The sequence below is a fragment of the Strongylocentrotus purpuratus genome, unplaced genomic scaffold, assembly GCF_000002235.5.
Source record: "Strongylocentrotus purpuratus isolate Spur 01 unplaced genomic scaffold, Spur_5.0 spur5_scaffold_16, whole genome shotgun sequence".
Classification (NCBI taxonomy): Eukaryota; Metazoa; Echinodermata; class Echinoidea; order Camarodonta; family Strongylocentrotidae; genus Strongylocentrotus; species Strongylocentrotus purpuratus.
In genome coordinates this window covers 28,592,859-28,609,363 of record NW_022145601.1, presented here as the reverse complement: position 1 = coordinate 28,609,363, position 16,505 = coordinate 28,592,859, and the positions used below count along the sequence as shown (strand labels likewise).

The window sequence follows — 16,505 nt, the reverse complement described above, 5'->3', positions numbered from 1 at the left end:
ATTGTTTAACAGTGGGGGCTGGTGTGTGCATACATGCATCAGGCCACTCATTAGCCCCACGCACTATATGCCCCAATTCTGGACCCAACCTGCACAGGAATGCAGAGAAGAATCTGATACAACATCCACAATGACAAGACCGACATGAGACCGGTGCCAGACGACATCAGAATTATTGTAAACTTACATAAACCAGGGATGCCAGTTAGAATCGATCAGAGGGCCCGAAAATCACCTACAATGAGTTTTTTTGTACATAAAAAACATAAACTATGGCCTGAAAATGAATCGCCACGGCCTGAATTCAGGCTTTTGCATGAAAACTGGCATCCCTGATAAACACAGAAGACTGAATAACTGGGATCAGGTGGGAGTCAGTTTGGTGGGGTGACAAACGATTGACTGATGTCTCAACATTTTAGAGGCGAAGAATGTGAACAGACCGCCAAAGGAATAGATCGCAAATACCCAAAGCCTGGCTAGCCAATAGCTCAGTTTACACATAGCAAAAGGTCTCTCAGTTGCTCTTTGCTTGTTCTGTTACATCATTAAAAGACAAATAGTAAACTTAATCAGGTCGGCTGTACTCCTTGGCTCTTTTTCGGCTTGATAATGAGACCATTATCTCCCGAGGAATATAGACTTATCTCTTTAAACATCAGCAGTTTAGAACCCCTATCCATCCATCTATACTATTTGCAGTATCTATGGTTGCGTTTATCTAGGAAATTTTTGGCTAGAATCAGGTTTCTCAAACGTCTTTCAGGCAAATTTAGAAGTAGATAAACGCAAAGCCTTTTTCAAACGTCTTTAGATATGGGCATATCAAAAGACGCAAAAAGGTGCGTTTTGTATGTGACATACAGCCAGAATCACTTTTCTGAGAGGTCGATAAACGCAAAGCTGTTTTGAACGTTACATACAAATAGGACCACACAGGTGTTGTGTACAAGCATGTGTATGAATTTGACCTCCGAGAAACTGTCTGCTTCCCGGGTCAAAACAGCTGGGCAGACACAAGGCCTTTATTTTGAATCGTGAAGAGTAGATAAACGCGACATCCCTCAAATCACGATCGTATAGTGGGGTATGATAGTGGGGTTCGATAGTGGGGTACGATATGTACATATCTAGTGGCAAGCCTAGATAAACGCGCTCTATGAGGATCAATGGCGCCCTGGGATATAAGATAATGCTTGCAGGACAAAATTAGATAAAGAATCTATGTTTAAAAAGAAAACTGTTAAAATAAAATCTATCTATCTAAGGAAAATAACTGCCCTTGGACTTTATATAATACCATGAACTTTTTAAGCTAAAACTATCAAAAGTTTGGGCTATTCATACTAAAGAAAACCTGCTGCTCCATATCTAAACAGGGTATCTCATCGAGGGACAAACGATGGGGGAGCATCGAACGAAAAAAGATCTGAAGCCCTGGTTTAGGTTTGACGCCCTTTTCCTTCCTTCCTGGCTTCCTTCAATCTCCCTCCTATCCCTCCATCCCAGGCCAGTACTTCCTGCCTGGGCACTCCCACGCCTAGTCTCTCATCTCCAGACCTCATCCATCAAACAACAAGAGCTATATTCAAACCTACTGTATGATGCAGAGTATGGTTTCATCAAACAGAGGAGACTTAAGTTTAAATTATAATAATTCTTTCTGATGCAGGGTAATGTTTTCATCTAGAGTGGTTATATGAGCTGAAATGTTAAGCCTATGGCATGATTGGGTACATGCAAAGCCGGCTGGGTCATCAAGTGCATGATGGGATATTAAATGTTATACTTGACTATCTGTGCAAGACAAAGATAAGGCAAGACAACTTGCAAGCATAACAAAACTATAAATACATTATATTTCTTTTTGAATGTATATCTAGTATGGCTTTCTAATTTCCATTTTTGTCCCCATGAATTTGGTTGTGAAAGCAATGTCTCACAAAAGCTTGGAGACAAAGCACTAATAAATTGTAACAAACTATTCAATAATTTACACATGCGTCACACAGACTCAAAGGATTCAGTTAGCATAGACGCTTTATCCTTAAGTTACCTCAACTCAACTACGACACTACTACCATCCATAAGCACTAGATGTAATCAAAAAATTTCTTTGCTCAAGAATAATCTCCGTACTAACTGAAGAGAGGAATTTCCCGAAGAAAAAATGAGAGAGAAAAAAGAGAGGACCGAGAGAAAAACATCTTCATCTCGCCAATCTAAAAATGCAGACACCAATTTATGGGATTAACCAAGCTTGCAAGCAAGGAATATTACCTTTTTTGCATGCATGCCTACACAGGCTATATTTATGCTTCATACCCCATCGTCTCTCTCTTTCTCTCACTCTCTCTTCTCATTTCATTAAATCTGCTGGGGCAGCTAGGGGAGGGGGGGGGGGAATTAAATTCTGCCTCATAACCACATTCAACATGCAGGTGACAAAATATCATTGGTCCAAAATGACGGCTTTTGCAAGCAAGAAACGCCCCGGAGCCTTAGAGGGACTATACTGTCTGACCGATTTCTATCGCAGCGCTTCGTTCGTATATCTGGTTTAGGTGGGTTTTTTTAAACGCATAAAGCATTTTCTCTCAGGCAGGTTCTGAACTTTCAATTTTGATTTTTGACAAAGTTCACCATACCTTTAGTTTAATGCCTCTTTTCTTCCTTCTAAATAATTTTTTTTCTAGAAATAAAGCCACAGAGAAGAAATCAAAATCATCTTTCTAAAAAAAGTCAGCTTTGAGAATTCAAGAAATATTAAAGAGCATCAAGAAAGCATTCATGGAGGCTGCATTGTAGCAAATAAATTGTATCAATATCACATAAGTATGAATATGAAATGTAAAGCAATACAAAGAGAGATTTGATTCATATTCCAGACAATGTGATTTTGAGCAAATCTACTGAATTTGGAAAACATGTTTGGTACAATACCATTCTTTCCAAATGCAGTTCAACATCAAACATCACCCCAAAGTGACCATGTGTTTCTGCAGTGAGTCTGTGTGACCTTTGTGACATGTTTTTAGAGCCTTTCGCAGAGAATGCTGACATAGCTCATCAGTCATCAACAAGGTACGACTTTACCACTAACTTCATACATGTACGTTCGGAACAGTATTTTCCCAGGGTAAAACGGTAATTGCCAAAGCTCAAAAGAAATGGGGGAAATATGAGACTTACGTTACAACCATGGTCATCGATAGCTGTCGATGTCGAAGAGAGGAAGGGTGAACTGGCTTGCATACAAACGTATGTGGTCGCTGGAATGCATGTATAAGCTCAAATCAGAGACTTGAGTCCGAGGCTTTCAGCTATCAAGAGAAAAGAGCAGCATACCTCGCCATTTGCCCGTAGAGCTAGAGAGAGAGCAGCGATTACAACTGAAGCATGCCTGATGCCTGGACGTACATGCAGGGATGTTCGTTCTGCGACTCCAAGATCTACTGCATGAGGTTGTGGCGGTAGTGTGGCGTCGAGCAATGCAATGCATGCTTGCCTCTATTTCTCTCTCTCGACAGACAGCCACGTTCTCTATGTGCAGTGCTCTATGGAGAGCCATCGTGCCTGCGTGGTTTGGTGCATGCATCGTTTCACATGCATACACACACCTACTATTCGCTTCATCATAATACACATGGTATGGGAGTACAAAACTCCATCAAATAACAGGGCTATGATCTAGCCTAAAGCAAACAGACCCTTTACTTATAGTACACACCCTAAATATCTTGGGTGACAAAATTGAATGGAAGAATCCATGACTACTGAAAAGGTTGAATCTTTAAACGAAAAGTTCATATGCAAAACAAATGATGTTTATCACCAATAAAGGGGATACTTTATAATACTGTACATTAAATTTGTGCCCCAAAATGGCAATATACATTTTGGTGGACCGAAATCTGCTCATGAACAAGATTAATGGTATTTGTGCATACTCCCTTTTTCTTTCCTTTTTGACAAATCTTTAATATGGAAATTGCATTCTGTAATTCACAAAACAGACAGGATGTAGGCCTAAATTATAGCTATTTTTTATGTGTATTATAAGCCTTTGTAGCCTACATACTTTGATAAGTTTAATAGGGGTGGAGCATGACATACCCCGCCCCCTCCTCTCAAAATAGGTAAATTTGGACCAACTATCAACATGAATGTGTGGACATTCATACATTCCGCTAGAAGACAATTTCCCTGTGAACGAGAACAAGATACATGCTCAAGTCTTCTTGAGGAGACTACACCGTCTTTTACGTTATAAACCCACGATGTACAAGACTCGCCTCCATGCATGCACCGGCCACGCTTGCCTGTTCTTGGCCAAACGATAGAAGTAAAGTCTCAGCTGGCCTGCTCAAACTAGTGGCAAGCTAGGCACGCACGGCTGATTGCTTGTCACTTAAGACTGGATTTATGAGTCTCATTTCCACTCCAATCTTTCCATCTTAAGCTATCCCCTTCGCTCTCTCTCGGGAGTTAAAAGCTAATATTATATTCATAAGATTATCGTATTAGCCATCAAAATATGTATCTTTAAACTGTATGCAGAGATGAATGGGTGAGACACTCGTATGTGCTAGCTTGCATGAAGATGAGAGGAGTGCGAGTCAATTATGACTATAAAAACTTGTTTTTTATTTCCATATTTCACAAACACTGTAAGCTAAAGATTACTAATCAATAAGAAACTGAATTTCTTGTCTGATCTTCATAGGATTATATCATCTGTCTAGAGCCAAATGGATATATTAATAAATAGATAACACCCTTCAGGTTGTAAAGAGATGGGATAATGATAATACTGTACCAATAGCAATAAATAAATCAGATGTCTGTCTAAACATATTCTGCATTTCCAGTCAAATTAAGAATCCATAATCCTATCATATCAGAATCTTTTGGTGAGGTATATGGTATATCTTTATTTGGATAAACAAAATTAAAATACAATAGATCTCATTTTTTATAAAATGTCCAAAAGTAAATTCCTATGTAGTGTAATTGTGAGAGTTCAAAGAAATACATTCCTCAACCATTCCGCTCCACTCCTTCACAATATGAAATGGGTGGCTGGCTATATATTGCACCTACTACAATAACACGTATTATATTTCATACTGCCTCTATGAATGAGGGCAAACACGTCTCTCCATTAGTCTATAGTTCTCTAGCATGAGAAATGGACTATGCGTGGCGCATACCAATAACCCTTTCTATTTCGAGCCACTTGCTTTCCTATCACGAGTTGGTTCTGCCAACACGTTCAGTTTCACACAGCATTCTCACACCATGTACAATACATGGGGACCTCAAGGCTTTTTATAAAATGCATGCCACAACTTGGGTGGATATGCTGCCAGTAATTTTGTATGGGCCGGGGCGGAAGCAGGAGAAAGTTGCTGGGTCTTCATACCCTGAGAAGTATAGATTTATTCATAGGAATATGTTGAAAAATACATTGCACTTTTTGTTATGTAACAACGACGATATGCTTCTACTATTTTACCTAAATTTGTGGCGCTTTAAAAACTTGAGATCTAGCGAGATAATATGTAAGCTATCTTATTCTTTATACGTCACTTTGGATCAATGTCGTAGCAGAGAGCTGTAAGACCGATCTTCAAATGCCCTTTTATTTTAAATGTTTAATCTGATGAAAAAGAACTGAAGAGTGTGGACCAAACTGCCACACAAGCATGTAGTCCACCTCCACATTCCAAGTATACCAGAAATGGACATATCTCCCAAAATCTACAAAAAGGGCAAAATATTAAATTCCCCCCTTTTTTGGGGTAAAGAAAAACATGTGGGTGTCAGAAGGTTATACAAACAGCCTCTTTTCAAATCAGAGTTCTACAGCCAAGTATTTTGTTTACCCGTTATTATCATAGAGTTCGTTCAGGAAAAAAATCTTTTGTGTTTGAAGGGGTGTGACTTGCAAACCCTCCCCCGACGCTTCAAAATTACACATAATAACTAAATTAAATTATTCATACCCTTACCAGTTTTGTAATTTTTATAAGTATGTGGAAATTTGATTTATCCCAATTTTGATGTTTCTTGAGAATGTGACATATTTAACCTTACTTCTAAATTCATTCAACGAAGGCCCTAATTCAACCAGTCCACCTTTCATTCTTGAGTATACTACAGCCTCAAAATAACTCGCAAGTAAATATATGCTTTTTGTTTTTTAAAAATGGGTCTTTTTGTAATGTTACGGTTTCCATGCTTTTTCTACTAACAATACAGTTCTCAGCTTCCTCATTTTGTTTGCTTTAGAAAAGAAGTAATTCTGGGTATTTCTGGAATTCTGTTTTGTTCCAAGCCTGAATAATTTCAATAAAAAGATTTAATCTAGCTGTACAAGTATATTCACAATGAGTTACAAAACAAAATTCCTTCTAAGTTATGCAGTAATTTTGAGAGGCAGCTTCATTTTTCCCCTCTAATGTTTTCTTTTAAATTTGGCAAACTATGTACATTTGTGTATTTTTGTTTAATGTATGCCTACTTCTAGTGCATTTTAATGAAAAACAAAATTTCAACCCCCTTCAGCTTATATCCCAAACTCTTTCTTCTTCAAACTGTAATTTTGTTGATGTTGACAAAATTGGACCAAGCTTGAACATAGATATGACTACCGTTGACATACAATAGTTATGTAGAGAGCAAAAAGTCAAATAGGGTCTGTTTAATGAGACTACACCGGGGCAATACCAAAGATAAAAGCTGCCATGTGGACATAGCTGAGAGCTTGTAGATTTCCAATGTAGTTTCCTGTATAGAAATGCTAGGCAGTCACACATTTCCAAATTAGAGACTCCTTGTGCAAAGGGAGAATTAATTGAGATTCTTGAATCAATTAGTAATGGTCTATATGTATTCCAAGAGACAAGGGGACTGAACAATTTGAATGGGACTATGAGATAGATGGAGAGAATAAATGGAGTACTACTGAGGGCAAGGGGGATAGGGTGAAGGAAAAAATAAGTACTAAAAAAAGTGGAGAAAAGAGGCCCCCCCCCCCCTCAAAAGCAAATCTGAATGAACAGAAGAAGAAAGGATCCAACATGAGTTAGAACATAAGGCAAATGAATGAGTAGGAGATGGAGTAGGAGATGGAGAAGGACAAGGAGAAGGACGAGGAGAAGGACGAGGAGAAGGACGAGGAGAAGAAGAAAAAGAAGAAGAAAAGAGGAAGAAAAGAGGAAGAAGAGGAAGAAGAAGAAGGAAGAAGAAGAGTTTAAAAGAGGAGGAGAAAGAAAAAGAGGAAAAAACAAAAGTAGGAGAATATATCATATCCAATGTCTTACCATGAATATTGATATTGGAGTCTTTGTTGAGTTCATAAAGTCTGATGGCTTCTTCAAGTTCTTCTTGTGAAGATATGGTACATGGATCACCTGCAATAAACAAAAGGTCAAATCACAATATTTATGTAAATAATTATCATATTTATTAATGAAGGATGAAAGATGAGATGGATGAAAGATGAGATGGATGAATGATCTATTTATATACATGTAAAAGGTTAAATAACAACATTTATGTAAATAATTATATTTATTAATGAAGGATGAAAGATGATATGGATGAATGATAAATGTATGCAATATTGAGACAGATGGGTGGGAAGGAGGAAGGAAAGGGGTAGAATAATTAGATGTGGTAATAGGACATGCAAGCTCTATGAGTTTCAGTACTTGCTCACATAACAAGGTGAGCTGCCTCACCGAGCATCAGAGCACAATAAAAAGATGCAAGCATAAAGCACATTTCATATTTCTGTATCTTATAATTAATCCAAAAAAAAATTTGTTTTATATAAGGAGGGGCATCCCCTTTAAATAAATAAGAGACTCATACATGAATAAGACTTTAAGAATGACCAACTCTGCAAGGTAATGAAATAAAGGAAAATGTCGTCTGGAATATCAAATAAATACAGAGAAAAATGAGAATGATATTATAATGAGAGGGGGAATGTATGATGAGATATGCAGACATTTGACAAACATAACATCAGCATGGGGTACAGAGGGTAAAATTAACTCTTTTTTACTTTTATGAATGGTGAATCAAGATGAGGTTTGAATGAGTTTACCTGATGAATTCACAAAAAGTGGAGAATACAGAGAGCGAGGGGGGACAGAGAAGACAGAGAGAGAGGAGAGAGAGGAGAAGACAGAGAGAGAGGAGAGAGAGGAGAGAGAGAGAGGAGAGAGAGACAGAGAGAGAGAGAGAGGGAGAGAAAAAAGAGAAAGAAAGAGAGAGAGAGAGAGAGAGAGAGGGGGGGGGGGTGACAAAAGGGGGAAAGAGGTAAAAATAAAGGATGTGAAAAAACAGGAAATGGATAAGGAAAATAATAGAGCAAAATTACACACACATATGATGAGAATCAAACAGATAAAGAAAAAGAAAGAATTTGTCACTTGAATCAAATAGCATGCTTTTTCTTCTCGTTCTGGCATGCATGATTCTATCTTTACAATGTACATGTAAGAAGCAAAGTTCAAAAAGTCAAATTTGCACTTGGATTTTGCCCTGCATTGTACTCAAATGAAGGCAATGCTAAATAAATGTAATAAAAAGGGGAATTGTATAAACTAACGGAGAACTAGGTGCGTGTTAAAGAAAAGAAAATTTGCTGTTGGAAAGTATCAACCAATGACTGAGCAAAAAAAAGGGCTCAGAACTATAAATATAATAGAGAGGAAGTGGACACTCTTTAATACAGTTTTGCTATGGCTTTATGTTGAACTTTACACTTTTGTTAAACTAGACAAGTATGTGATTACCAAAAACATTACTCACAATATTAACCCTAATAATAACCCAGAAATTCTAATCTGTGTTATGTAATACCTCAACTAAATGAAGTCAAATGTCTCCAATATGCATTTGGCATGAGATTTAGAGATTAAAATGGGAGTTAATTAGCTTAGTGGGTGATTAATATTCTAAAGGCAAGGTTGTGCTCTTTAATTACCATGATTGCTGACATGGCAGGCCTCAGTCATCACATTGAATAATAACTATGTCAGATAGTCTCTAAAATCAGACTTACAGGGATTGGGTATCTTTGCCTCAGATTCTAAACAAAATCCTGGATTTAGCTCTTGCTGGAATCATAATTACAAAACTTAAGGTCAGTCAGGAATCCCATGACTTTTACAAGCCGATCACCTGTCTGATTATCAAAATATTTATGATTGGAATAATGAGAATAGTAAAACCGGTCACTCAAAGATTTTTTACTTCATGATAATTTTAAAGTGCAATTTTTTTTAGGGCTTTAATATTACACCATATCACAGATACTGAGAACACGTATAGGGCCATGCATCTCAGATTTGTAAAACTTGAAACATTGTTAAAAAATGCCATGAATTTTGTTTGTCAACCCTCAAGAATAATATAGTCGGTATGGAGCCATAAGGATTAGATCTCGAATACAGAGTAAATAACCTGGCTTCATGCAGGCTCTGAATAGAAGATATGGTTTATTGACTAAGAAGGGGAGTAGGTGTACTCTTTTGTGACATTCCCTAAACAAATTTACAACGTTGGGGAGGCTAGTCACAGTACAAAGAGCTTCTTTGGCTCCTACTGGCATTATAATTAGTAATTTTAGATATACCTTATCCTATACCTAAATCTCCTAACATCTGCATTTCAGGGCCTTGATAACCACTGCATTCAAGTGTTGTATATTATCAGTGTATATGTCTAAGTGGGGGATATAGGGGAACATAAAAAGGAAATCTACACTTTGAAGAAGGAAGTGTACAATTAGTAAATGTGTAAGAGGGAAATAAACATGTTTTTTTTCTGGGGATAAAATAGTGGGCATACAAAATAAGGGGAAATGTAAAGACAAAACAGTAAATACTTGGACAATTGCCACATAATGACAATCATTTATGTCATGTTTGTGATGTTAAGGGGACCAAAAATTAGCTTCAAATAGCTCAATGGAAGAGATATTGTTGTATGATGATTCAATGCCGTCAGTACACTAAACTTAAAAATGCACCAATTCAAAGACTATGAAATTGTAAGATGAATGATTGAATACATGCAGTGCTACTTTTTTCCAAAATGAGTTGTAGCGCTCAGACCCAGCGAATGATTGAGCAATTTACAGTCTACTGCCCACTTCAAGGAAATGGGCAGCCAAAAACAGAACCTGACAAATGTTCTCCTTCCCTACAATTTGTCAAATAATATTTATAGCCCCAGGGGTAGCAAACATCTGTCTCTTCCAAATAAAAGATGTATGATTTGTCACAGTACACATTGAACAACAAACCGTTTATCTCTTAGAAATGTTCACCGAGGTAGAATCGTTTGCTGTGCATTACATAATTGTGACTTTACTTTACATTTTATCTGTCATCACTAAAGACAAGGAAGAGCGATTAAGAAGAGAGGTAACAGAAGAGAAGACAAAATAATAGAGAGGCAGAAAAATAAGAAAACTAAACAGATCAGAGTGAAGCAGTGGTATAAGAAAAAAAAAAGGGATACTAACTGACACTATTCCGTTTTTGTGAGAGGGGGGGGGGGGGGGAGCCTACATAAGCAGTGATATAAAAGAACAGAAAAACAATATAAAACTTAAATAAATAAATTAATGAGATACATGATGAAGAAGAGGATACAAAGTTTACAATTTGTCAAAATGAATATTGAGAGGGAGGACATAGCAGATACAAGACAAATTCTCAGAAATGATGAATATGTATATATTTGATGAGTGAGAGAGAAAGAAAATATGTGTAATTGAATTAAACAAATTGCATTCTTTATATACCAATACATTACAAACAGAAAAGTTAATAGGTTTGCATTCAAGCTGCATAAAAGGGTCCAGACTTCTTGATCAGAGACTAATTAGCCCTGCCAGCGCGATGCATTGGATGGTGGGTAGAATAAGTAAGTTAGGGTCCAGACTTCTTGATCAGAGACTAATCACCCCTGCTAGCGCGATGCATTGGATGCTGGGTAGAATAAGTAACTTCCTCTCTCCTGATTAACTTGCAATTTATTCAAAGGTCAGCTGGGATTAGCATTCTAAATCTTATGACAAATGGGAGGTAGGGAGATGGGAGTGAAGGGGGTTGCATGCCATACATCATCTGGCAAAAGGAAACCTAGATAATTAGCATGAACATACTAAGGAGCATCCTTTTAATTAAATTCTTTGTCAAATCCCTTCCATTTACGAGTGAAAATGCAATTACTCCCACACAATTCTATAGAATAATAATATCTAAATAAGTAAATATAGTGTGATATAGACATGTTCATTATATTTTCTCATTTCAACATACTGGCAACATGAATTATCAAAAATATAGTTTAGGGTTTTATAAGACACAGACCCCAGTATTTAGAGTGCATTTAGAGTGGGAGTGCATTCATTTACACTCATGCCTAGGCCTTTAGTCCACGCAAGCAATAGTATCATGTCCAAATGGTTTGAATTGGTCCACAATGCAAGAAAAAGGGGCAAAAGTTCCGCAATAGTTTGTATCAGGCATAGGAATCCAGAACTATTTTGCTTCCCAAACCACTACATTCTAATTCAAGCCTTTGAGCTCTAAATTTTGACAACGTTGGCCAAAAGAATAACTGCTTCTGCCCAAACCAAAGCAAATGATAAACCAAATGATCGAAGGATATTTAAAGCGAACAAATGAACCTATAACTACAAATAATGGACTGATCTTGATTGGTCACAGAATCAAACCAAATTAAGGAACTGTGTAATGTGCAGACCTGCACAAACCCTTGTCAGTCATTGTGTGTAACAGAGTCTGAAAGATGAGTCTATAATAGGCTGTGTACATGCATCCAGAAACTGACAGATCTAGGCTCTGCTCAAGGCTTTATGAATTGTATTACAGTATCAAATTAGAGTCTATGCTTGCAGAATAGACATTTAAAAGGGCATCCCACAAAGAGATAGGGTGTATAACCCTCCTTCTTTATTCCCTCTATAGTCAATGACTCCACCTATATTCACAATGGAATGACCTTATTATATAAAGAATAACAGGACCTTTGGGGCATACTACTATGGGAGATAGGGGTGGTCAACTCACCATCTTCATCCAGCCATTTGACAGTGAAGTTCTGTTTCTCTGGGAAGTTGCAGATGCCCCTCATATCCTGGAGGAAATCCTCCAGGGTCACGTTGGGGTCGATGCGGATACATAGGATGCTCCTAGGAGGGGAGAAGAAAAGAAGAAAAAAAAAAACTATCAAAGTTGTGAGCGATTGAACTCTTGTTTTAAAAATAACATTTATAAGCTGTTAAAGATGGTTTCATTTTCATGTAATGCATTTCTAAAGGCTTATATCAATGTCAGTTATGTTAATTTTATCAGTTCAGTAAAAAGAAGAATAATAATAAATTGGAACCTAGGGTGATTCGCCCTCTAAACTTTATTTGAATCCTCCAAAGAATGAAAAAAAAAAAAAAAAACTTGTTGCAAATCAAATCAAATTGCTACTATTTCATAAGTTTGTAGTTCTTCCTCTTTCTCATTAGGGGACACGTTTTGAACAGTCTAAATATATAACTATAAATTAAACTGTAATCAGTAAGAAACTCAAATCAAGTGACTTATTTCCAACCTTCACAGCTCCTCTTTAGAGCCCTCTGACAGAGTATTGCGTCTGCACAAACCTTGTTTGATCATATCCATATTACTCATCAAAACATACTTGAAATAGGCTTACTTTGATGTAAGCTGGCAATAACATCTCAGACAAACCATTTGAACTCTGCTAAAGTGCTAGAAACATGACTTGGAAAGCAGTTCTTTGGATCGCTTCAGTTATGCTTTAAGAATATGTTTCAAACGATGTTAACACTTCACTAGATAAATTCACAGATGAAGTTATAGATGATATATATACACTTCATTTCATAACTTCACAGATGTACAGTGTGTCTCTAAAAAAAGTAAACCCAACTTCAACGGCAAATTTTCAGAAAACTATAAAATATTTACACATTATTTTTTCATGGTTAGATAGTCCAATAAGTCCTCTGTCCAATTATATCACTTAGGTTATCTGACGCTCATGCATGACTGAGCATGATTCAACTTAGTGAACTGGTGTCAAATCATCACTGTGGCAAGTTATTTCTTGCTATTGTCATGCATTCAGGGCCTATTTGAAGTTAAATCTTTGTCACATGTTAGGCCTATGATTACATAACAACTTCAGCAAAGGTTGTTCCTAACACAGGCACACTTCACATGCTTTCCAAACATGGTACAGTTGACAATTGAGCAGAGAGTATTCCTGGTAACTCGATACCAGGAAACAAGAAGTTTCGTGGAAGTTCAAGATGCTTTTCGGGTGCAGTTCCCCGAGAGGCAGCCTCCAACAAAAAGAGCCATCTGGTACAATGTGAGAAAGTATGCTGATCACGGAACCAGTTTGAACAGGAATAAAGGACACTCTGGCCACAGACGAACTGGGAGGTCTGCTGAAAACATCCAAGTGGTAAGAGAGGCCATCCAAGCCAACCCACGCATAAGCACCAGGAGAAATGATACTGGAATACCACGCGCAACTTTTAACAGAATAGCAAGACTGGATTTGCATCTCCATCCATATCATGTTCATGTTCAGCACCAACTTCTACCAGCTGATTTTCCCAGACGACTTCAATTTTCACAATGGTTTGTGAACCGGTGCAACCGAGATCGACAGTTCCTCCAGTTTTTTACCATCGGGGATGAAGCAACGTTTTCCATGGATGGAATGGTAAACACCCACAATGAGCACGAGTATGCTGAACTCCATCATCCACCGGGATATGCTTTTAATAAGAACATGAGCAGGGAGAAAGTGAGTGTCTGGATTGGTCTTTGTGGCAATGGTTCATTGGTGGGACCTTACTTTTTTGAAGGCAACATCAATGGCAGGGCGTACCTTGACATGCTGAACAATTTTATTGTGCCTGAGATGGAACAGATCTTCCCCCGACAACGACGTGGAGCATTCCGCAGGGCCTGGTGGGCTCAGGATGGGGCCCCAGCCCACAGACTTATTGCTGTGAGGAATCGTTTGACTGCACTCTTTGGCAATCGCATCATTGCTCTTCATTTCCCAGTTGAGTGGCCTGCACGTTCACCAGATCTGACACCATGCGATTTCTTTCTTTGGGGGTATCTTAAAGGAAAAGTGTTCCAAACCCCACCGGCCACAATTCAGGAGCTGAGGCAACAGATAACAGGTGAAGTGAACCGATTACGACAAGATCAGGGAATGATCAGGCGTGCTGTCAGGGACATGAGGAGGCGTTGCGAGCTTTGCATGGAAAGGAATGGCGGTCATGTCGAGGGTACACATCCCTAAGCTATGCTTGTAAGAAATCAGACATTTCCTATGTCATTTGATTGATGAACTTCCAGTGCAATTCTAACTTGCCACAGTGATGATTTCACACCCATTCACTAAGTTGAATCATGCTCAGTCATGCATGAGAGTTACATAACCTACGTGGTATCATTGGACAGAGGACTTATTGGACTATCTAACCATAAAAAATAATGTGTAAATATTTTATAGTTTTCTGAAAATTTGCCGTTGAAGTTGGGTTTACTTTTTTTAGAGACACACTGTACAGTGCAGAAAAAACCTTCTTGAGGTTAATTTATGAAACACACACACGACATCCACACCCTTCACTATTAATAATCATCTGATTTACTCACACAAATTCTGATTTTCTTCATGAATTTAACAGGGAAAGAAAAATCTTTCAAACTCTGCAGGTTTTTACAGTCATACATGTACCATTACGAAGCCCTAATAACATGTATGTCGACTGTACACGGTAAGTGAGAAAATGATTATGAAAAAAGGCTTAAAATTCATGAAATCTAACACTTTGAACTCAGCATACTATGTGAGTAAATTTGCAGACTTGTGAACATCATGAATACATTTTAGAGACCATGTGAAAAGGTTTTTACCAGAAATAATCATTCAAATTTGAAAAAAGTGGCAGTGTGGCACCACCATACAATTGCTTCGTCATTCCTTCATGTGTGCTATACATTCATGAATTATGAAGGTCACTTTGAAAGGCAAGTACTTGTATTGCAAATAAGCGAAAACTATTTTGTTCATACTTTATGATGAGGTAAAGACTGTGGCAACAAGCATATTTCTAAGATTCCACATGGTATAATTGTCATTAAAAGCATCAATTACTGAAGAAATTAACTTACCTCGCGGTGACCTCCGGGCGCAAGAAAACGCCTCCTGAGCCTAGCCATGCTGCCTGCTCTCCTCAAAGCAAACTCAGTTATAAAATTGAGGGAGTACAGTACGTAACAGTTTACACAGAGCAGAGCTACTGGCAAATGATGGCAAAAAGGACCAATAAAACAGTGATAAGAGATAGGAGTTGCTCTCTGGTTAATCTCAACGCCACCACTACGGTGATAAGGTAAACCTTATCTACTGAGAGGGCGAGAGGGTACCAGTAGTCAACGGCCCAGTCAGGCCAGGCTGATGGGGCGGAGTGAAGAGGCCCCTGAATGGGCAGTGAATCTTTGCACAAGGAGAGGCGTATCTCTCTCTCTCTCTCTCTGTCTCTCTCTGAGTGACCCTGGTTGATAGAGCAAGCACTCGCCTATGGCCAGCCGTTCACCGAATGGGCAAGCGTTGCAGAGTGGAGGGCATGAAAAGCCCAAGATGTATAAATAGAAATAGGAGACCAATTGAATCAATCCCTGCAATGGAGGTCTAATCAAGTGACCCTGATTTTTCCTTCGCATGCAATGCAGTCTACAATCTCTCAACAGCTCTCTCCTCCACTCTCCACGCTGCTTCAGACACTGACTCCTCTGCCTGAACCTTACCCCTTTATATACCCTCTCTCGCCCCTCTCCATCCACGCACCTCCCAAAGGGGGTCTCAATTCCCCCAGATAATCCCCCTCGATCCCTTCTCTTGGATGATACCACAGCCGACGGTCTAATCAATATCGCCTCATCAATAGAGCAGTTTAGATCAATACATAAATCAATAACAAAATGGAGTTAGGCGCGTGCAGATCATTAAGACTAATCAATACCTATTTGGAATGATGAAATGAGATTGTTCGACAACTGTTCACCCTTTCTGCAAATTGCAACACCATATGCTTCGTTATTTCAACACTAAACTTTTTATTATTATAACAGAGAGTAAAACCATGTCGGCTTTAGCGCACCCTTTCCTGCCTTGTTCCAGCCAGCACAAAGCATTACAGACAAATTCTGTCGTCGGTACATTCTATTATATTCTTTGTTCAGATGTGTACTGTTGATAAGAGATTAAGATAGATCGGAGGTGATAGCTAATGAATAAACACACCAGATGTTTGGGGTACAGGTATAGAGACATTTCTACATATCAAAACTTTCCAGAAACAAGGTGCAATCTTGCTCACTAAGTTACATGTACATGTA

General features: G+C 38.2%; 1 protein-coding gene across 5 annotated transcripts in view; it reads right to left on the bottom strand.

Annotated features, from left to right (window-relative positions):
• Positions 1-16,505, bottom strand: part of LOC581257 (protein kinase C iota type) — a 91,299-nt gene that overhangs the window by 33,010 nt on the left and 41,784 nt on the right. For 4 of the 5 annotated variants that reach the window (XM_011684538.2, XM_011684540.2, XM_030987237.1 and 1 more), the window contains exons 3-4: positions 12,126-12,247; positions 7,329-7,418 (exon numbers count right to left, since the gene is read on the bottom strand). In XM_011684538.2, coding sequence (XP_011682840.2) covers positions 7,329-7,418; positions 12,126-12,247 — 212 coding nt within the window. Of the gene's footprint in view, positions 1-7,328; positions 7,419-12,125; positions 12,248-15,278; positions 15,885-16,505 lie in introns of those variants that run through there. The other variant, XM_011684543.2, reaches the window with a different exon arrangement.